This window comes from Periophthalmus magnuspinnatus, chromosome 19 (genome assembly GCF_009829125.3).
Source record: "Periophthalmus magnuspinnatus isolate fPerMag1 chromosome 19, fPerMag1.2.pri, whole genome shotgun sequence".
NCBI lineage: Eukaryota > Metazoa > Chordata > Actinopteri > Gobiiformes > Gobiidae > Periophthalmus > Periophthalmus magnuspinnatus.
The window spans coordinates 21,358,128-21,381,501 of NC_047144.1; the positions used below are offsets into that span (position 1 = coordinate 21,358,128).

The 23,374-nt window shown below is 37.7% G+C and overlaps 1 protein-coding gene across 2 annotated transcripts; it reads left to right on the forward strand.

Moving 5' to 3' along the window:
• Window positions 1-2,793: 2,793 nt before the first annotated feature.
• On the forward strand, window positions 2,794-23,365 carry unc13d (unc-13 homolog D (C. elegans)). Of its 2 annotated transcripts, XM_033984520.2 has the most exons (34): window positions 2,794-2,861; window positions 5,401-5,427; window positions 6,091-6,144; window positions 6,225-6,281; window positions 6,850-6,957; window positions 7,040-7,099; window positions 7,194-7,260; window positions 8,850-9,027; window positions 9,854-9,898; window positions 9,979-10,047; window positions 10,337-10,406; window positions 10,478-10,582; window positions 11,424-11,516; window positions 11,595-11,695; window positions 12,117-12,234; window positions 13,040-13,161; window positions 13,552-13,642; window positions 13,712-13,768; window positions 14,345-14,442; window positions 14,562-14,613; window positions 15,448-15,578; window positions 16,422-16,539; window positions 16,863-17,015; window positions 17,090-17,185; window positions 17,727-17,933; window positions 18,127-18,201; window positions 18,274-18,353; window positions 18,903-19,017; window positions 19,122-19,193; window positions 19,979-20,062; window positions 20,134-20,254; window positions 21,807-21,930; window positions 22,681-22,889; window positions 23,253-23,365. In XM_033984520.2, exons 1-34 carry the CDS (start codon window positions 2,814-2,816, stop codon window positions 23,363-23,365), a joined length of 3,318 nt encoding a protein of 1,105 aa, XP_033840411.1. In that variant the 5' UTR covers window positions 2,794-2,813. The 2 variants fall into 2 exon arrangements, with proteins under 2 accessions (XP_033840411.1, XP_055085751.1); XM_055229776.1 differs by lacking the exon at window positions 5,401-5,427 and having other exon boundaries at window positions 2,810-2,861.
• The last annotated feature ends 9 nt before the right edge of the window (window positions 23,366-23,374 follow it).

Consider the following 23,374-nt stretch of genomic DNA (forward strand, 5'->3'; position numbering starts at 1 on the left):
TACGTAATGACGCTCGGGACAAATCATCACTCGCGGAGATTTCTTACGTGACATGGGAAACGGTCTCTGGATACAACGGATGGACAGTGTCGGTAAAATTGTTCTACTTAATCAGGATAACAAATAAATAATAATGTCCATCACATTGATATGACTTTTAGTTCTGCTTTAGTGCCGTTTTACAGTATATGATGTAAATTATAACTCTAAATTTAATCTAAATTGGTCATTTTCTTGAATTGTATCCTTCCGCAGAAAGTAAGGAATCGTAGAATGTAGTCCCAAATTTGTATGTGTACTTATTTATCTCACAAGTATTAAAGTTATTATCTTCACACAACGACAACAAAACATTTTATAAGCCTACTCATTGTAAATTTGTTGTCATGCACCTCCACAAATTGCAATTATAAACTTTCTAGTTAATCTCCTCTTAGATCCTATAATAAATCTCTATTAACAGAAAGGCACTTGAGGATAAGTTTGATTAAAGCAGACCTATTTTGCAAAATTGACTTTTCAGAGCCTTTAACCATGTTTTAGTTGTGTTAATGTGTTGTTTAAATCCATTTTGTATTTTTTTTCTTGAGTTTTCAGACTTTTTTGGCAGGGTTGGCTAATATGTGCGTTGCGTCACCTGGTAACTGCCTGTGCCACCATTCACAAACATGCAGAAGACCCACTGCATGATGTCACTGCATAGTATCAATAAAAGTGTTTGTCCTCCCTGGCCAGCTGCAGCATCCGACGAGTGCTTTTCAGAGACTCATCTGTGACCTGGTTGGCCTTCATGGTCATCTGCTCCACCGTCATGTTTTCCATGTTGATTTTTGGAGGCTCCACCCGTAGTTTCAAGCTCTATGTTTTGTGGCCTGGGTGATCAGCTGGTCCTCCTAGTTTAATCGTGACCTTATGATACAGTACACCCTTATGTGAATGATGCAAAGTAATGCAAATGCCATGTTTTGGTTGGCAGTCCTTCTTCCACATATTTGTTTGCCTTGTCCAAATACAGCAGACCTATTTTTCCACATGTGACCACAGAGACACAGCACAGGCCAATTTATAAAAGATATTATTCCTGTTTCTTGACACTAACATTTGCTTTTATCATGTTGTACACAGGTTACAAATATTTCTTTTTCAACTGATTCAACTGAAACATATATAGGCAACCATGAAACCTTGTCAACTTTGTCAACCTTATGGGGTAATATGGCAACCTACTATTGCTATTAGTATATGAAGTAGTACTAAACTGGATCAAGGTTCTTATATTTTTAACTGTACTTTCTTTTTAATAGGGCCAGAATGTTGGAAGTGTAGGCCCACTGCATGAGAACACAAACATGGAGCTGGGATGATGGTTGGTGAACTCTGAACCTACTGCATGATCTTTGGCTCAAGGTAATCCTCTCCATCACATATTTTTTTAATAGTATAAGCTACCAGGTGTAGAGTATGTACTGTGGATTATACAAAGTAAATAACACTTTTTGTGGATGTATTTGAAGCTCATAATGAAAGGTACACAGTATAGGTTAGAGCAAAGCCAGATGGCCTTTGTTGACTTTACACACACACAGTTGAATGTACTACTACTACTACTACTACTACTACTACTACTACTACTACTACTACTGCACGTTTGCATCAGGATTTCTAACCAGGCTTTGTAATTATCCTCAAAAAATATGTGTGCCTGTTTTACTAGTATGGAATAGTTTGAAATTGTAAATATAAGGCAAAACAACATTTGAAAGCACTTTGTAATATAGAAACTGACTGACTATTGTTTATAATAAATGACTAATTTTAAACTTGCTTTAGATGTCATTACAATACTAAATGCAACAATTTGAACCTTTTTTTAATGTTGAGTTAAAGGTGCACTGTGTAGCTTTTCTTATAGAGGGTACACCACCTGCTCGTCTGGAGATGTTGTTGCTTTGCCTAGATTGTTTACAATATGGCATTAGACTAATCTTTCATTAGTGCTTACCAGATGACGCTATCAGACCAATTAACAGATGAGATGTGCAGAGAAGATAACCATGCATGTTGTTTTAAGTTATATATTGGGCAATAAACACATATAATTAAAAAAAGTGAAATATAAAAATTAAATGTCATGCTGTGGAACATTTCTGACAGTGCAATAACTCTCTTTATGAAGACGAAGCATATGGCAAACCCTTCTCCAGAAAAGTTACATGGTACGCCTTTAAAATTTGCTTAAACCTAAGTTAACACAGTGTTTACCGGTGTTAATGTCAGTATAATTCTAATTTGCCATCATCACCAACACATTTGTAATCTTGAGTTAACCTAACTTGTTATTGATGCTATATTTTATAGTCAAGTCAAAATTACACAATACAACTGACGATATATTTCAACAAATTATTTATTTTAGATTCCATAGTGTCTAAATAGTAAATGCTAACTATAACTACAATCTATTTGAACCACTTTGTAATATTGAGTGAACCTAAGCTTTAATTTCCATACTACACAGAACTTTATCAGACTTCTGTGTTATCATGACAATATTTTAAGTCAGTATAGTTATAATTTGCCATCTTCACCAACCCATTTGCAATCCTGAGTTAACCTAATTTATTATTGGTGTTGTATTTTTCAGTAAAGCCAGAAAGAGTGATGGGACACACAGTTGCAGAGACAATATGCTAAAATTGCCGTTGCTGGAGGTGGCACCTTATACAGGAAATGAGTTCTTCCGGCTTGTACTGCTGCTGTCACACTCACATACTTCACTCTGCTTCCCCGTGTACTGCAAACTGGAAGCTCTCATGGCAGCATCAAACGAGGGACATACCAGGCTCCAAGCCCCACAACAGGTACCTGCAAACCACATTCAAAACTGCACTTTGTAATCAAATACTGTACTTCCAGCCGGGGTAGTACTCAGTTACATTTACTTAGTTACTTTCACTTGAGTACCTTTTTAAAGAAATTGTACTTTTCAGAGCACTTTTCTCGCAGGATGCTTTTACTCCTACGTTAAAGTGTGGGTTACTTTTCCCACTGTGAGTGAGCCTATAAGTGACAAAAGTTTTATGCTGACAATATGAAATAATTTGAACATTTATGTTTCTTGCACTGCTTCTTCAGATATGATTTAGCTTGTCTCATTTTTCTGCTTATCCTTTGAAAATGACAGATATTGTGTATTTTTTAATGTTTTGTCCTTCAAATTACATTAACTTCACATTTCAGATGTTATGCCCCAACAGTTACTCTTTAAATTACTTGAGTAGTAGTTTTCCCAAATACTTTTTTACTCTTACTTGAGTAATTTCTTGTACTTCTGCTTGAGTAATACTATTTTGAAGGATCTTTTAATTGAACACAATCTATGGCTACTCCCTTCTGCTTCCAGCTTGCAATATTCGTGAGAAATTCTGTGTAAAAAAGGAAGCTGATGTTAAAAATTAAGGACTGAGATAAAGAAGAAATAGACTGATCCTTTTCAAAAGCCTATTTTAAGTTGCCATGACAGTGAATCATAATTATTTTGGATGTATCATGTGGTGTATGACTGATGTTATATTGTGAGTCTTTTGTAAGCCCAATGTCAACAGAGAGGATTTCAATAGGATTTTGCTATATGGAAATGATTTATTTTGTTTTATTCTATCTTTTATTCTTTTTTTATTTTTTATTTTTTTTATTTCACTGAATTATGTCGATTTAGTTTATTTGTAACGTGAGAAAGATTTCATTATCAGCAATAGAGGAAGTTGCTAAGATGTGCCTTATCAGTGATCAACACCACCAGTAATAGTTATAGCCAAACCGCTTAACTTTTTAGTCAAAAAAAAACTTAAAGACTAAATAGACTTCAATTTGGTTGTCTTTATTGGGCTGCAAACATAGAAAGACATGCATCCTGACTGAATGGACTTGCATCTCCACGAACCTGACTCTTATTTGGCCTCCCCTTGCTTGTTTCCATGGAGATGTTGTTTTATTGGTTACAACATGAATGCTTCAAAGTATTTTTACTTTCTATTTCCATGCAATCATCAGATGACTCGCCACCTCCAGAAAGTTACGAGGTGTTGCTTTAATATGCAAAGTTGAGTAATAAGTTGACAAAATGATATATGGAAAATGTTATGACTTAAGGGGCCCATGTTATGCTATGTTCTGATCTGCGTTATAATGCTGTTTCCTCATCAAAACATGCCTGGAGTTGTGTTTTGTTTCATTCACATTTAGGCTGAGTTCTTCTCTCAAACAGAAAACACTCTGTTCCACCTTGTGATGTCATGTTTTAATACAAGAAGTGCTCCAGTGTCATTTTTAAACTATGGAACATCTTCCCTCTGTCTGTCAGATCCTCACAGTCAGTTTAATGCAGTTTAACACTAGACTGAAAACTCACCTCTTCTCCCTGGCATTTAACTCTAGCTGAACAGGATAACTTGGTATTTTATTGGTGTTTTATTGTTTTATTGCATTATATTATCTGTTTGTTTTTGGTGTTGACTTATTATGAAATTGAATTGATCTGATTTAAACTCCATAAATCTTCACTCATTTGGATAATATCAGCATTGGAATTTCCTTTCTCTAATAAACTTAAGATAAAAAGTAGCTGTTGATTTGAAAACTACTGCTTCATGACATCACAAGGTGGAACAGAGCATTTTGAGCTTTGAAGATGTAGACAGACTAATAATGCAGGATTAGTCAAACATGTGTGAATGAAACAAAACACAAATCCAGGTATGTTTTTGAGGAGGTAACACCATTATAACATGGCTCACAAGAGTCATTTCTAATATGGGACCAAAAACAAATCAATGACATGGAAAAATGTATTGGATGGTTATCATAAATAGTTGTGTTATTGTGGTACAGCTGTGTCAAAAACTGGATCAAGGTTCCAGAGGTGGGTAGTACTCAGTTACCTTTACTTGAGCAACTTTTTAAAGAGGTTGTACTTTTCATAGGATTTTTTTACCAGCATACCTTTTTTCCCCCTTGAATAATATTTTTTTGAAGTAATAGTACACTTTTGATTTTGGTTCCTCTTCCCACTGTAAGTCAAGAAGTGACAAAACCTTTATGTTGACAATATGAAATGATTTGAACATTTGTGTTTCTTGCTGTGCTCCTTCAGATATGGTTTAGTTTGTCTCATTGTTGTTTATGTCCTTTGGAAATAACAGTTGTTGTGTATTGTTTAATGTTTTATCCTTCTTATTGCATTAATTTACTTACTTGAGTCATTTCTCAGACAACTATTTTGTACTTCTAGGTGAATAATATTATCTTGAAGTTACCTTACTTTTACTTGGGTACATTTTTGGCTACTCTACCCAACTCTGCAAGATTCTTATGTTGTTAACTGTTCTTTCTTTTTAATAGGGCCATAATTTTGGAAGACAAAGACAGGTATGATATTGAAACTAAGTGCATGTTGCAAACACTGAATATTGCATGTTTAGTTTCACAACTTCATCTCATTTGCCTAGAATGTTTTGTGACCTCACCAGATACTAATTTATACTAAAACTAGTATTGAAACTAGACACTGATTTGAGCATGTATTGATACTAAAAAAGTCACATTCACTGGACAAAACTTTTCTTGTTCTGTTTCAGAACAAGTAAAAGACCACATTGTTTCATTCATACATGTTTAACACACAAATCCTGCATATTTAGGAGTTTTTCCTCTCAAAATGAAAACACTCCACCTTGTGATGTCATGTGGAAGTGCTCCACCGTGTTTTTAATCTCCATACACCTTCACTAGAATCATGTGGATGATTTTTGTCCTGAAATTGCCAATCTCTTCTGAAGTAAAGGTAAAAGGAGCTGTTAACTTGAAAACTACTCCAACATGTGTGAATGATACAAAAAACTCCAGGTATGTTTTTGATGACAACATTCTAACATGGCTTAAAGCTCAAAAAAGTCAGTTTTGCGTAATATACATTACCTTAACATCATAGTATCAGATTTTTCCAATACAAACCATACATACAAGTCTGTTAGAGTTTAAACATCAATATTGTCTGATTTTTATAGTAATATCTTTTTTTCATATTTTCAGTCTTCCCCTGGCCATGTGCGGAAACTTGGTTTGACAAGGAAACGGGACAGAAGAGTGAGTTGCTCTTAAAAAGTATTTAATGTATCTGAATCCTGTCACTGCTCCTGTACAGCAACATGTTCACTTTTTTATAGGATGTGAAAGAAGATGAGAATCCAGAGGAGAAAGCTCAGAGGCACAAAGAGTTTGAGGTAGGGTTCTCAATAAGTTCTCATGTGACATTGTATTCTAAGCAGGTCAGAATTGTATAGTAAAATTGTCTTGTTTTTTTAAACTGTCGAAAAGCTGAAATGTTGACCTGGTGTATGGTCAATTATGGGTAAAACTTTACTAATTACTTGATTATCAGATTTTGTACATTACATGAAGAGGCAGGCAGTCAGGATAAGTAGTGTTGATCAAACAAATGGACCAGGAGTGGCTGTGGAGGTGATCTTCTTCTGCTGGAGGTAGATTGTAGATGGACGCCAGGTGTACAGTTAGTAGCCACGCCCAGACAGGAGGGGACAGATGACAGAGGATGAGGGGGAGACAACTGGAACAGCAGGACTGGACCAGAGCAGACTGTGACAGCGCCAGTGTAATATTATTTTGAAGTAACTCTCTCTTGAATTTTACTTGAGCACAATTTGGCGTCTCTGTTTATGATTGATGTTCCTGAACACAAATTAACTTAATTAACTCTTGCCTTCATCTGTTAATATGATATATACGATTTTACACTATCTTCTTATACTATTTTTGATATGTGTTACCTAGCTAAAGCCCCTGTACAAAGAGCTGCTGTACACCATAGCTCACCAGCTGGGTAAGGCGTCTTGTCCCAAGATTTACTCCCAGGCTCAGCTGCAGCAGTACATACAGGAGGTGAGCAGAGCACGACCTTACTCTTACCCCCACAGGGCACCCTCTGATCGGTACACTTACAGCTGTGTCCCCTCCTCCACAGGCGTTTGGGATGACAGACGCGGAGCACAGCAGCCTCCTGCAGAAGGCCCAGGACACAGAGGTGACAGAACCAGAAGCATGTTTGCACCAACAGGCATGGGTGTTAGCTTTTATTGACACACTTTTTCTATTTTCTTGAATCTGGAATCGCACAGCCTCCGGTTTACTGCCTGATGGCTACTATCAAAGAAGCCAAAGGAATTCTGGGTAAAGATGTCAGTGGTAAGCCCAACACTTTCTTAATTAATCTTATTACTATATATTTTTATGAGAATGTACCAATCTCAGAGGCTAAGCAGGGTTAGGTCTGGTCATTACCAGTGTTGGGCATCTTACTTCAAAAATGTAATTAGTTATAGTTACAAGTTACTTCTCCCAAAAAGTAACTGGGTTAGTAACTAGTTACTTTTTGGGAGAAGTAACTAGTTACTAGGCAAAGTAACTACTCCGCGTTACTTTACTCCACGTTACTTATTATGTTAAAACAATAAAAACACAACAGATGTGAACCTTTAACATTGATTTTACTTTAACAGATTGCAATTATTTTGCATTTGTTTCCAAGTAAATTATAGAATGTATCAAAAAGAAAATAAAAAAAATAAAACATTTCATTTGATGTGCAAATAAATCAACATGTCACACAATTTCAACTTCAAGTATTTTCTTCATTAAAATAAACAGTAACAATAAAGTGCTTTCAGTATAATACTGAAAAGATTCATTACCATGTTTTGCAAAACTAAGGCATTCAAATGTAAATCATGTAAAATAATACAAAACCTTTAACCTTCTCTGGCCACACACTGTAATTCTCTGCCCAGTATTCAAATACTAATCACCTCTGATCTGAGCCTGTTCCTCTTTGGAGAGAACACAGTCACGTTTCTGATCAAAACACAACTCGGACCCAATTCGCTGTGAATGCACGTGTGGACAGGACATCATTTCCCATCATGCATTACGCGTTTGTAGTCCATGCAGGCGGCCGCAGTCGGTGGAGAGCTGCTGCGCTCGAAAACTTCCCGTTACCGGTGCACAAGTCGGTGGCATCTTGGACACAAAACTTACTGGCATGCACCGCATGCACCGATCGACGGCGTCGTATCTGCGCCCGCCTCATCTCAAACAAACCTTTTATCTCTGAGACTCTGATGAAGAGCAGAGTGAACTCAATTAAAAGTAACGCGCCACATTTTATTGTCAGTAACGGTAACGGCGTTACGACGCTGGGAAAAGTAATTAGTTAGATTACTCCGTTACTGAAAAAGTAACGCAGTTAGTAACGCCGTTATAGTTTAACGCCGTTACTCCCAACACTGGTCATTACTTGGATGGGAAACCTGTAGGGATACCAGGTGCCACAGGGGGGCAGCAGTGGCTCTAGTGGAAACTGTTGTTATGTCCTTTGGCAAGACACTTTAGCCACCTTACCTACGTGAATGCGGTGTGTGAGTGAGTGTATGTATGTATGATGTAATTTATATCACTGTTTAAGTGTTCTATAGTGTTACATTCTGTCTTCTTTGACATACCTAAAGTTTAGTTCTTCTTCTGAGAGTTCACTTTAATTGTTTTAATCCACCTGTCACTCAATCAAAGCATGAGGAAAGAATGACAAATAAGAGGAGTGACCAATAGGAGGAGCATAAAGCTGCATTAAACATAAAAGAACTTTAAAGAAGAGACTCTGATTTGTGTAATATGATACAACAATGTAAATTTGAACTATTATAGAAAGATTGATTTATGAAGTGATATAATGCAGTGTACAATATGATCTCTAAAAATTGTGTGAAAAATCCACACAGGTTTCAGTGACCCGTACTGCCTGCTGACCATCATGGTGGATGAGGAGCAGAGACACAGCGCTCAGGCCAAGTCCAAACCCTGTAAATCTGTGGTGAAGGACGCAGCTCTGGACAACATCTACCAGACTGACATCAAGAAGCAAACCCTCAACCCCATCTGGAACGAGACCTTCATCATGTGAGATCTAGCAGTAGTAGTAGCAGTAGTAATAGTAGTAGTAGTAGTAGTGGTAATAATGAGAATATAAATAGCAGTAGTATATAGCAGTAGTATTAATAGTAGTAGTAGTAGTATGCATTCTAACAGTAACAGCAATAGTTGTGATCAGGATTGACAGTAGTAGTAGTAGCAGGAGAAGTACCGGTAGTAGTAGCATCATCATCTTTAATTGAAGTATAGTTATAGTATAGTATCAGTGAGGTAGTAGTAAATATAGTGACAGTAACAGTAGTAGGAGGAGGAGTGGTGGTAGTGAGAATATTAATGGCAGTAGTATATAGCAGTCATATTAATAGTAGTAGTAATAGTAGTAGTGATAGTAGTAGTAGTAATAGGAGTAGGAGTAGTGGAAGTATACATTCTAACAGTAACAGCAATAGTTGTACTCAGGACTGGCAGTAGTAGTAGTAGTAGCAGGAGAAGTAGTAGCATCATCATCTTTAATTGAAGTATAGTTAATGAGGTAGTAATAATTGTAGTGGCAGTAACAGTAGTAGCAGTCGAAGTGGTAGTAGTGAGAATATAAATTGTAGTAGTAGTAAGTAGTAGTAGTATATAGTATAGTGTATTAAACGTAGTCATAATAGTAAAAGTCTATCAAGGTAGTAGTAGCAGTTGCAGTAACAGAAGTGGTATTAGTAACAGCAAAAGTACTGATTTTCAAGATAGTAACAGTTACGACAGTGCTGGTAGAAGTAACTTAATACTTCTATTGAGAGTAATTGTAATGCTAAAGGCCTATAACGTACAATCAAATGAGTTATCCTTTTATTGTTCATTTCAGGGAATTTTCCGACATGGCCGGTGCAAGTTTCCACTTAGAGATGTGGTAAGAACTTATTCATATTTTTTGTGATTAATTGTTTTCTTTTAATCAAAATTGTTAAGTTTGTTCTTTCGCTATTTTAGGGATAAGGATGAAGAAGTCTCACTCACTCAAAAATTAGAAGAGATTAAAACCTTGAACAGCCTAAGAAGGTAATTCCACACATTTGTAATATATTCATAAAACAATTAGTGTTATCATGATACTAAAATTGTAAACTTGATTTCGATATTAAGGAGTAGGCTCGATACTCAACACCATTTCCCATACGACGATGATGATAAACAACACTCTTTCTTTAGACAATAGTATGATGAAAAGTTAATTTCTGTCCTATGAATGTGACTTTTGTAGTATCTATACTTGTTCAAATCAATATCTAGTTTTGATACTTTTGACAACCCTTAAAACATTGAATATATTTGATGTATGTACTTGCAGAATGATCAAGGATGCCAAAAAGGAGAAAGGAACCGATGACTTTTTGGGAAGAATTAGCCTAAAGCTTCAGGTAGCATTTCATATCTGCTAGCCTACTCCAGTCTTAGCAAGAATCCTCTCCTAATAATGCTTTTTCGGTAGGGTCTCCACTGTACAGAAGATCGCTGGTACAACTTGGAGCCCAGAACCGAGACCTACCCTGATCGTGGACAGTGTCATCTCAATCTGAAGTTCATTCATAAATCAGTAAGAAATAATTATGATTTTGGCTAATGGGAGTAGACAAAAATTTTACTGAAGTAGTACTGTTACTTCTAAATTATTCAAGTACAATGCAGTGGTACAAGAAATGTATTTGGGAAAGCGACTAGTCAAAATAAAGTTGCTCAAATAGAAGTACAAAGTATTAGAAATTACATAAAGAAGCTGTAATAGTAACTGTCTTGATGTAACCTTTGATTTTAATTTGAAGTTAAAGTAACTGGAAGGACAAAACATTAAATAATGCACAAAATTTTGTATTTTCAGACCAAAAAAACCTAAATCATATGTGAAAGAGCGGTGCAAGTAACACGTTCAAATCATTTCATATTGTCAGCATAAAGATTTTGTCACTTATAGACTTAGGGTGCATTCACAGACAGTTTTTTTGTCCTAGATTGGGCCCCTTTTCGTCCTGATGTGGACTTGGGTGTGTCCCGTTTTAGTCCAAGTTTAGTTTTGGATTTAGTCCTGGTTTAGTCTCAATTTTGATGTGGCAAATCTGCAAATGTGAGTGCACCATTATTCACTGTGAGAAGAGTAGGCAAAGCAAAGCAAGCTTATTTGTATAACACAAGTCACACACAAAGTAATTCAAAGTGCTTTACAAACCTTTCAGTCACATGCACAGCTAAAAGAACCATTTTGAGCCTGGATTTAAACATTATCAGAGCAGAGGCAGATTTTTATTTTACGTACTTGAGTAAATGTAACCTTTGCTTTCATAATTTCAGTGAAAGTATTATAGCCAATACGCAGAAATGAGAACACAAACAGGATATAACACCTGTAAGAATCCACCTTCATATCCCGTTTTGTGTGGCAGAGAGACGGGACGCTGAGCGCAGGCCGCAGCGCTTACATCAACTACTGTGGAATCCTGCAGCAGTTTGTGCAGGCCTACATCTCCAAGCAGCAGGTACACTACACTAATTGGTGCTAGCATGTTTGGGGTTGCTATGGTGATGTTGAATAGTGATTGTCTATGTCTCATCAGAGTTCTGGTCCGTGGAAAGGAGAGCTGTGCGGAGAGGCTCAGGTGCTTCTAGAGCAGTATGCCACGCAGAACGACCTTTCACCTTTTCTACAAGACCTAGCGTAAGACACATGCTACTGCTGCTGCTAAGGGTTAGGCTTAATTTGTCTCCTAGGTGCTATTCAAAAATCTGTTTAAAGGGAGTGTATGTTTTACTGTCTACAAACCAGGAAATGTGGCTGGTGCACTGTTAGCATGCTAGTTGTTGTTAGCGTTACTGTGACGGCAAAAACGCTCTGGCCTCTGAAAGATGGGAAAAGCACTCATGCCCAGTTTAGCAACCCTATTTGAAATGTGGTTGTGGGCGGTGTTTAGTGCCACTTTAAAGTTCAGATATGGATTAAAAAGATTAGGGTTTAGGTTAAGGTTTGGGAAGGAGTGTGGTTAAGGTCCAATCTCCTGGAAATGAATGTAAGTCAAGGCAATATCCCAAAAAACTTATGGAAACTAATCTTTTTTTTTTTTTTAATGTGTGTATGACAGGAAGTGGGTCGCCTACAGTAAATTGTACCAGAGTTTAGAAGTGGACTCCTCTGTTCTACTGCAGCAGCTCACCAGCATCGAGTATCACTGGCACCAACAGGAACTACCCTACCAACAGGTCAGCTGCTAAACAAGAGTCCTGTCTGTATGAGCAAGGCCAATGTACATGAGTTAAAATGACTGGATTTCAGATGAGTAAAATATTTGAGTAGTGTGGACTGGCCCAGATGTATTTGTTTACAATATAGACAGTTGAGTGAAAATATTTATCTTGCTATTGCCTTGCCACTTCACACCGCAGTAGTAGACATTTTGTAGACTGTACTGACGGACTATACACAAAACTGACTCTTGTGAGCTTTAACCACGTTGTTTCCTCCTCAAAAACAGCTGGAGTTGTGCTTTGTTTGATTCACACATGTCTTAGTAACCCTTTAATCTGTCTACATCTCCAAAGCTCAAACTGCTCTGTTCCTTGTGATGTCTGGATGTAGCGGTAGTTTTCAAGTTAACAGCTACCTTTTGTCTTTAGTTCAGCAGAGATTGGTAATTCAGGGCTGAAATTATCCAAATGATTGTAACGAAGGTGTAATGAGTTTAAAAACGCAGTGGAGCACTTCCTGTATTACCGCATGACATCAGAAGGTGGAACAGAGTGTTTGCTATTTGAGAGAAGAACTTGGCATAAATATGTAGGGTTTATGTGAAATAAAACACAACTCCAGGTCAGAAAATAGTGAAATATGGGCCCTTTAACAAATTAATATTAATATTCAGTCATTTCATATTATCTACACACCACCAGAGAGTCTTTTAATTCTACACTTGTGTGATATAAGGCTGCATTTTGTGTAATTCTGTCAACTGGACAAATGTTTTTAAGAGTGTACTGTAAGTATTCATGTAATGGTTGTGTCCTTCAGAAAAAGGAGCTGGGAGACTCTCTTCATGGCTTCCTCCAGTACGGCCTGTGTCTCGTCTCCAAGTACAGAGACATCTTTCCTCCTACGCCCTCCTCCACCCCGAAACTCCACACACTTCTCAGGTACTCACAGTCACATATACACCAGTACTGTATATAAACTGTGTGGGTCAAGAATCAGAAGGGCGTATGTGACATTGTGACCAATAACTACATTTTCCTGTAATAGATTTCTCCTATTTCATCCGAAATGTACAAAACATGTAAACAATAATCTTTATTTAACATACAGATATATACTTATTCAAATTGGCCTTACAACCTTGCCTGGAAGCTAAGCCGGGCTGGGGCTGGTTAGTACTACGATAACAGACCACTGGGCGCTACATACGACTAAGGCATTATAATTAAAACTTTTAGAGCTTAGATACAAAGTCACATCAATAGTTGGACCATATAGCCGAGTACCGGATTACTCTATGGACAAATTCTTATTTATTTCTTTATTTTTAGAATCTTGGTGCAAATCTGTAAGACACAGGCTTTCCAGAAGTTGAACCCAGCTCAGTTTGAGTTGCACGAGGAAGTTGTTGATGCCATTCGGGTCAGTAATCACTTTCATATCCGCACATGTAGTTATATTTTTATATCATTTTCTTTTCTTTTACACCAGACAGGAACAGAGGACTGGTTCTTGGTCAAAAAGGGTCTGCACCAGCCTATGACCAAGGTAAGGATCCTGCTATGTGTATTTTTTAAAGAGAGGATATAACACTTCTATGGAGTATTAACTGGTAACACATAAAATATTTAGATCACTATGCTACTTTTTATTGTTTTTAAAATGCTATATTTGCTGAAAACAACATTTTTAAATCTTCAATAATTAAATTACTGCACATCACATCAGGTTTACGAGGTTGTTGTTTATTGTTTTATATCATGCTTTTGTATATTTAGGCAAATTGTCATGTGGGAGCGTGGGTGATGCAGGTTTGTGGGCTGAGCATCGGACAGAATCTTAAAGCTAACTGTAATGCCGGTTTGAATAGATTTCACAAATGTGCATGGATGACATATTAAACCTCTTCAGGCATGTGTTTGATGAGAGGACACTGTTATAACATGGTAGAAAGCTCCAAAAAGTCCATCCACATTCCACATTCTGTTGCCAACAGAGGGGACAGTTCAGGGCTAAATTTTGAAATACCAATGCTGTCTTCAAAAGTATTTTCCAAGCGTGAAATGCTTTAACCACATCTTGTCTCCTGTGATAATTTATTATCTTCACATCGTGTGTTCTCAGGAGCTGTCAGAAATTGTGAATGCCCTCTTCAAGCTGATCCAGGAGGTGCAGGAGGACATAAAACATAATAAAGATGAGTACAACCGAGTGTTTGTCAGGTAAAAACTGTGCAGGTAAAACATTTAGGGTTTAACCCCCTAATGTGATTGTGTCTATATGAAATAAAAATCAGTAAATGATGACGTTAATTGTAAATATAACTTTGTTGTCATTGCAGTGCTGTACAAGTGAACGTGTTCACTGTAGTTTACCAGAGGTTTGACTCACTGGTATGATATTATTTGTGTTCTTTTTATGCATCTTTCAAATTTGAGCCAAACAAACTATTCAGTGGCTTTAGTTGTTCATTAAAGGTTCACTATGTAACTTTGGAAGCGAGCATTTGCAGGCTTGTGGCCTGCTTATGTCCAGTGAGATGTTATAAAACTTTGTCTGGAATGTTCCACAGTATTGCATTATGATAACACTTATCTATTTTTTTTTCTTAATTACAAGGTTTTTTATTGCTCAATAATACCTTGAGAAACATGCAATTCTAGAGTGAGTTGCCTCTCCACAGATCTGACCTGTAACCATGGGCTCAGATTGCATGTGGTGCAGCTCTGGTCCGGTGGCTGCGAGTATTCAGAATTATTAAAAGTTATAAGAGGAGCTCAGACCCCCTTTTAAGTGTGCAGTCCAGTGGTGTCTGGTGAGCACTACCTGAGTGTCACACCGTAACTAAACCGCTCCAACTCAGGAGTCACAGCTGGACCAGGGGCAGTCTGAGGCACAACGTGGCCTGATTATGACACATTCTTGTCTCTATCAATATTTAATGAGTTCAATGTCATACTGTCGATCATCCCAGATAAAGTAAACATCGCCGTGGATATAAGAAGGTGACAGACTCACCACCAGAAAAGTTTAAAGTGATTATGATATTCAGCTAAATTATTATGCAGCCTATACTTGTTAGTGACATGTTGCTTGTAGCTGTGTCCCCAGCCTTATTTTTTTTTTTTATTCTTCACTCTTCACCATTGCCAGCAGAGGGTGGCACATACCTCAGTGTTTTACATATATACTGCATCATTTCATTTGTTTGTGTTTTCCTGGTACAGCTGGCCAAGGAGGTGAGAGGGACCCTGTATGAGATGGAAGGTCAGATGGAGCAGCCTTTGGCCAACAGCCTGTTCCCGGTTTACCTGAGCCTACAAAAGATCCACAAAGACAAGGCCTTCCTACAGAAAAGGTGGGTCTATGCCACGCTAGCCCCTGTCTCTCCACGCAGGCCCTTTAGACACACACTGAACCATAAGACCTTAGATATTATCGTGGTTAGTCATACAATTGTTTCTATAGCACAGGACATATATTGCACAGTTTTTAATCTATGTTATAATGTTGTTTCTTCATCACAAACACATATGGACTTGTGTTTTGTTTCATTCATTCCTGCAAATTTACACTGTGTTCTTTTCTCAAACTGAAAACACTCTGTTCCTCCTTGTGGTGTCGTTAAGTGGTAATACAGTAATGCTTCCCTGTGTTTTAAAACTCCATGCACCTTCACTAGAATCATGAAGTGTTGTGTATTGTGTTAGCATAACTGAAGCTGTTTCACTCCTGGGTGCACCAGCAGATATCTACTGACAATAGCAACTGAACAAAAAAATCAACTTCAAAAATCAAATCCAAAAATAAAGGCAACCACTTAAGGTTTTTATAGAATATTGCGGTGTATAGCAGTACAATTGAGACAAAAAAACCTTAAATCTACCATATCACAAGGTAAAACAGAGCATTTTGAGTTTGGGTTTGTCGACAGACTAATAATCCAGGACCTCAAACATGTGTGAATGAAACACAACACTATATGTATGTTTTTGTGGACGTAACAGCATTATAATCGCTTAAAGCTCACAGGAGTCAGTTTTTGCTTAATATAGGACCCTGAATATTCAGTGTTCTATATTCTTAATGGAATTGGTACTAAAGTTGTCACAAGATGCATTTTGTGGCATTATAATGTGAAATCCTGGTATTGAAAAACATTCCATCTGACTGTCTTATATGTGTGTTCCTGGTGTGTTAGGGGAGTTCTGGAGCTGACAAACTTCCATGAGGAGTTCAGGGAGGCTCTCCCCTACTGGCTGCACCAGGCCTTCAGCACCACACAGGACCGGGTGGAGCGAGCTGTGCGGGTCGACCAGGTCAGGAAGGCCCTACAAAGCTACTTCTCTCCAACCTGATCATTTCTATGTTCACAGTTATTTATATTGCCATTGGTTTAGTTACTTGTAGGCAGTATGTTGGTATTATTTATTTTTTACATTTTACTTTTGCCTGTGTAATAGCACTTTCCAGTAACATTACACTTAGTTGCATAACCCATTGTCTATATTTCACCTAATCAGTAAAAAATAAAGCTAAATAAAACCCATCTGAATAGTTACTCAGTCTACATTTAAATATTTTTGACCTCTTAATACTACCTGTAGTCTCTTTGCTAATATAAGTGTGTATTGGCCCTCAGCTGCAACCTCTTCAGGCCGGAGCGGTGCCCATCAAACACAGCTCCTCTGCAGTGGACCTGGTGTCCTGTGTCCAGCCGATCTGTCAGCTGTGGGAGCAGCTGTGCTGGCCCGACCCAGAGGAGGCCTTCATGCTCATGGTCAAACTCACAGAGGTACAAGCACAAGACAAGTCGACAAGGAATCACAAAATATACATGATGATCATAAATGTTCTGTGTGTGTTTAGGATGTGTGTAAGATTGTGGTCAACTACTGCAAAATCCTGAAAGAACGTGTACGAGCGCTGACAGAGGACTCTGAGTATGGCAGTGCTATCAATATGGTAAGAACTAATATAAACATTTGTTTTAATATTTTTGGTTTATGTGCTTTATTAGGAAAGAGAACCATAGTGTAGGACTGGGTACAGAGATTTGGCAAATGATTGTGAGTTGAACCGATGACCCTGAGGTTGTAAATACACTCTGGGTGCTGCACTGTGGCACCCACTGCTCCTGACAGGTTTGACCCAGCAGCATTGAAGGATGGGTCAAGTGCAGAGGACAAATTTACCTGCGGGGGACCATAAGTGTACCATAACCTTTAGCAACATATTTTTCATTGTCCCATGCTGTACTTAACATATTAAACATGGCATGATAACCTACAATATCAAAATATGTTTACAATACACTTAATAATTCAAACTGTAATTTTCCCCGCTGTATAACATAAACAAGTTTCCATTCTCCAAATAACTGACAAAATGGTTTCATAGTGATATATATGGGACGTTTTGTTGTATCAATATTATCTGCAAATACAGTGTCAGATATTAAGGTTTATTTCTATCCTTCTGTCCTCCCTCTGTGTGTGTGTCTCAGCTGTGTGTGGTGGTGAACGACCTGGAGCACCTGCGTTCGGTCCTGTCCCGCCTGCCCTCTCAGCTCAACTGGGCGGGCCTAAAGGAGCGCACTCAGCATGTGATCGGAGAAAGACAGTTCCATAACACTCTGCCCTCACAGCTGCAGCAGGCACAGGACATCCTGAACAAAGAGATCCGATCAGCTCTGCACACACTGGGCAAGAGGGTACGACAGAGATCTTAAGATTTTATGTCATAGGTGGTTTAGTAATGTCATTTTGTGCAGTGTTCTTTTCAAAATTCACATAAAATCGCATAATAGAGGCCCTATAATTTTTAATTTTGTCAGCAAACATATGACATTGACCAAATCTATGACAAAATATTCCACTTGACGGTGTTTTTGTGTGATTGTACAGTTGAACACAGACATTGAGAACCACGTCCGGAGCATGAGCACAAGGAAAAGGTTCCCATCGAAGTCCACAGAGGATGTAGGTGTATGTGACGTCACGTGTCTGCCACATGTAATAGTACTACTGATAATAACCACTGTGTTTTTGAAGGTGGCAGCTCCACTGATGCGTTACCTGGAGAAAGAACTGCAGTATATGAATGAAAACCTGGTCCAAGAAAACTTTAACAGGTAAAACCGTCTATTGATTTTACTGGGAAAATGGTACATGCACTTATGTCACCATGTGCTGCTGTTGAAAGAAACAATGTTAGTGGAGCCGTCACGGGGTTAAGTGCATTAAAACATGACTAATAGACCTTGCCACCATGCCCATGACCTCTAGTAGTTAACCCCCTTTGCCTATAATGAATATAAACTTAAAAACATAACTATCTAAATGACAGTATACTTGCATGAATTGATTGTGTGACTAAAGGTGCACTATGTAACATTTTTGGTGGAGTGTGTTCCACTTCATGTCTCTATGGAGATATTCTTTCTTATCCTCGTGGCAACACCTGCTTGTCCATAGACCATTCCAGGCAAAGTTACAGGTCAGATCTGCTGAGAGACAACCACACACTGAGTAAATGCATGTTTTTCAAGTTATTTTGGAGCTATAAAAACTGTTTGGGCCAAAGTCACACGCAAACATTAGAAAGGTTACATAGTCCACTTTTAAAATAATGTTTGAAAATAGCCTGTGGAAATGTTGACAGTATTTGTATTTCTCTTTAGTCTTCTAACCCCACTGTGGAACAACTCAGTGAAGATCCTGTACCAGGTGGCCACTCAGACACAGAACCAGGAGGGTCTGATGGTTTACTGCCAGAGGCTCTTCTACACACTGCAGGTACTGGAGCACTCACCAGGCCTGGGCTCACTTAACCTAACTCATCCTCATATATCAGATTCACTGGGACGACTGATTGACTCTGTGTGTCTGATCTGCTGTAGTGTCTGGAGCAGTGTTTTCATGCCGAGGGCAATGGACTCCCACTCAGCACATTACATTCTGTCGAGTACAAAGTAAGAATCTCAAACTCAAAACCTGTTCTCAAACTATTCTCTGACTGTGAAGTGGAGTTTATGGGTTATGTTTTTTTTGTCACGGCTGATCTGATCCAAATAGTTTAGAATCCAGAGAATCCGATGGTTGTGCTGATATTTGTAAGTTCATATGTAGTGCCAATTTTGATTATTTTTCATAAGTTATATCATTTGAATTTACAAATAATTCATTAACTGCCTTGCTGTTGAATGCTCTAAAGTGTTCAAATAAAGCTTAATGTGTATTCTTTATGCAGCTGGTTGGCTAAAACAAAATAGCGGCCTTGGCTGGAAGATTAAGGCCAGTAGATGTTGCGTTAGGAAATTTGGTCTGATGCATTGACTGACAGATAAATCAGTAGTTTTGTATCACAACAGCATCAACAGTTTCCAGTGCATACTTATGGGCGATCAATAAATAAATATTGGCCATAATAGACCTGTTTTAATATGTTGAATTGCACAAATGCATTCAGTGAATTCTGGTCTACCTCTAGAGATAATTTTCAAACAGACAATTTTACCATTTATAATTCTGAAAATACTAAATCAAATTAGTTAGAAGAAAGTTACAGCCACAGGTGCATTAGGAGGTTCAGGTCCCTACACTGCAGTTTGTATCTGTGGAACAATGGTTCACAAATTGCTGATTTTACAAAAGGTTATACACTATTGAGGCAATTTACATTACCACAAAAAAGCTACTGGGTTTTAAATGTGTGAGGTTTTTATTTTTATTCACAATGTTTTTACACTCTCTACAGACGCTAAAAGCTCTCCTGACACACAACTCTCTGAGCAGCTTTCAGCTCATAGAGAAGTTCTTCGAGAAGAAAATAACAGACCAGGTAACATGTCCCACTGCTGTACTTCAATAATGACAAATGATGTTGTTAATTGTGCTGTTTGTTTCTGACAGAATGTTTTCAGTGGAGAGAAGTACGGTGCAGTCACTCTCCTCACGTCCTACAACAGAGGAGAACAGAAGCTGCGAGTGGAGGTGTTGAACGCTGTCAACCTGTTACCTATGGACTCTAATGGTGAGACTTAATTTGTAATTTGTATTTGTTGATTAATCATTTATTTAGATTATAAGAATTTGTATGGGACAGTAGAAAGGAGAAGTGATTGAGCTAGCTGAAGATTTGGTATTTTGCAGTATTTATGTAAAAAAGGCAGATTAAACTCATGATTCACAAGTTTAATCTGTATCTATATAAATCCTGGCACCTTTGATAAAGTGTCTGGGACCACTGTTGAGAAGTAACTGAATACTTGTATCGAAAATGTACATATTCAAAACCTGGTACAGTTACTTTTTAATTTGGTGGCATTCAGATTTCGTAAAATGCAGTATTTGATCACACAATTTAGGCTTAAACTGCACAGTATTAGTCAGAAAAACAGAAAACACAATTTTTCCTTCTCTAATCTTACTTACTTACTAATAGTACTTACCTGTACTAACTTTTAAAACATTTTACTAATTACCAAACTAACTTTTTATAATCTTGTATTTTACGTGTGGTGGCATTTTACATCTTGCCATAGGGACTGCAGTTGGAAACTAGCTGTATAGCTAATACTGGCGCATTTACAGAAATGTCGATTAATGTGCATTGTCCCTATTCAAATAAACTAATAAATAAATAAAAAAAATAATCAGTGATAAATAAAAGCATAACAAACGGTGAAATGAACATAAAGCTGCTTTTAAATCCTGTATTGCATTTTTACACTATAATTTAAAGTAACTCAATGTGAAAGTATTAAAATATATTCAGAATACGGTACTCTGATTGGCCCATGTATCAAGACTATATTACAAAGTACATTTTACTGCAGCTATTCAGTTTTCTGTAACTACCAGTAAATACATTTTCGAACTACACTTCCCCACTCTGTCTGTAACTAGAGAACAATCACCTAACTAACTGTACCCAAGGCAAGATTTATGAAAATCTGGGGGAATATCACATATCTGGATCCTTATTCTGACTTCCAGCTCAAAACTGCAGAAGTGATTCTCTGCTGCTGACCTCACTTCTTCATAGTGGCATTTCACTGTAACAAGCAGCAGATAATCCATTCATGGTGTTTTTATTTTTGAGAACTGGCTGTTCAACATATTTGAATCCTTAGTGTATGCCCCAGAGTTTAAGTTTTTCAAAGAATCACAAGTTAGTACAGAGCAATGGGTGGAGATAGGAGATAGGCACAGGCCGGTCGACAGAAATTTCAGAATCCGGTATAAGCAGCCTCAAATGGGCCCCCCTCTTATATAAATTAATAGGATGAAGGTCCAATTCTGGGGCTCTAAAACCCTGGGGCTCGGGACAACAGCCCCCTCTGTCCACCCCCCGTCTACTTTCTACTATTCCGAGCCCTCAATCCTCAAATGCAGGACAATAAAGGATGACTGAAACATGCATGAATCACTCTAAATACAACAATGAGTAAGATAATGATGAGGAATTACCACCACTTTGTATGTTTCCTTTAATATCTATAATGAATCGATAAAACAAGATTTTGGGTTAGGGTAAAAAAAAAAAAAATTAAAACTCTCTTTCTCTTCCCTGTTTGTGACAGGTTTCAGCGACCCGTATGTTCAGCTGTGTCTGGAGCCGAGACATATTTTCCCCGAAGTAGAACCTCGCTGTACGCAAATCAAGAGCTGTGACCTTAACCCTTTGTTTGAGGAGGTGTTCGACTTGTGAGTAGATTTTAAATTGAAATCACATTAGTAGCGTCCTCTTGTTTTGTTTAAAGCGCATATGACAGGTTTTCATGTTTGACTTGGTGGGATAGTACCTGTGGTAAATATTTATCATAGTTTTACATCATTTAAGAGGTCATTTGTGCAGAAAAGTTGAGAAGAAAAGCGCCAAAAATACAGGAAGTTGCTGTAAGCTCTGAAATGGAAAATCTAAAACTGTCAACGCAGAATAAACGTGTTGCCATTTACCTTTTAGTCTAATCATATCTATCATTTTTTGCCTCCTGCCGCCATATTGGTTCTTGTTGCTAATGTAAATAAACATAAACTCTAAAGAAAACATGCATTAACTGCCCGAATATCAGTATTAAACCAGTTTTTAAGAAGATTTGAGCTTTCCTGTGTGAGATTGATAACCATCTTTTCCCTTTAAAGTCAGTGAAAAGCCATTTAAAAACAATTTGATAGAACCAATATGGCGCTGATTGCCCCAGTATCCTTGTATAATCTGTACTCACTGCTCTGCGTGATGTTAGCTGGCAAAAAAACAACTGTAAAATTTAGAAACGTTTTGGCCCTTTTTTTACATTATGGTTGCTAGATAACTTTTATGGAATTACCTTAAAATGTGTCATATGTGCCAGTCCTGTCCCACCAGGAAATAAAACTATAAACCTTATTTAAAAAAAAAAAGATTTTTAGATGTTAACTGTGTTTTAGTGAAATTAAACGTATGTGTTTTGTCAGTATGATTTCCCTGGAGCAGTGCAAATCTCCTGGAGCATGTCTGATGGTGACAGTTCTGGACCATGATACTTTGAGGACCGATGACTTCGAAGGAGAGGCATTCCTGCCTTTTAAGTCTATCCCGGGAGTGCCAGGAAAAAACCAAGAGGAGGTGGACAGAGCAGAGCCTGCGCAGATACGACTGCCACTGATGCATCCCAAGCCCAACGGTAACACGATTCGTAAACTGATTAGGCTGACAACAATTTTATCAGCTCTATTGATGGTCATTATGATGTGAATAGGACTAATTGGACAGTACCTTTGATTTGCAGTGTTTTGGTGTCATCAGGTGGTCACATTAGAGATTGCAGTTACATTTTGTCCTTTCCCATCTACAGTAGTTAAACTTTTGGTAAAGGATCATGATATTTAAACAAGTTTTATTTTGTATTTAGGTTGTATTTCAAATTTTATCAGAACGTTAAGAGGTTGCATATATAATGGTTGGCTATTTATAAGAAAAGTAATTGTCCTAGCACTGAGGTTCGACGATCATAACCTGACTGCAGACGTGTGTTTTTGATGTTTAGATGACAGCATTCTGAAGCTGCTGGAGACCAGGAAAGGAGAACGTGAGGCCCAAATGTTTGTAAAGAAGCGCCGTTTAAGAGAGAAACAGTCCCAAGAGAATAACCAACCCTGATAGAAAACC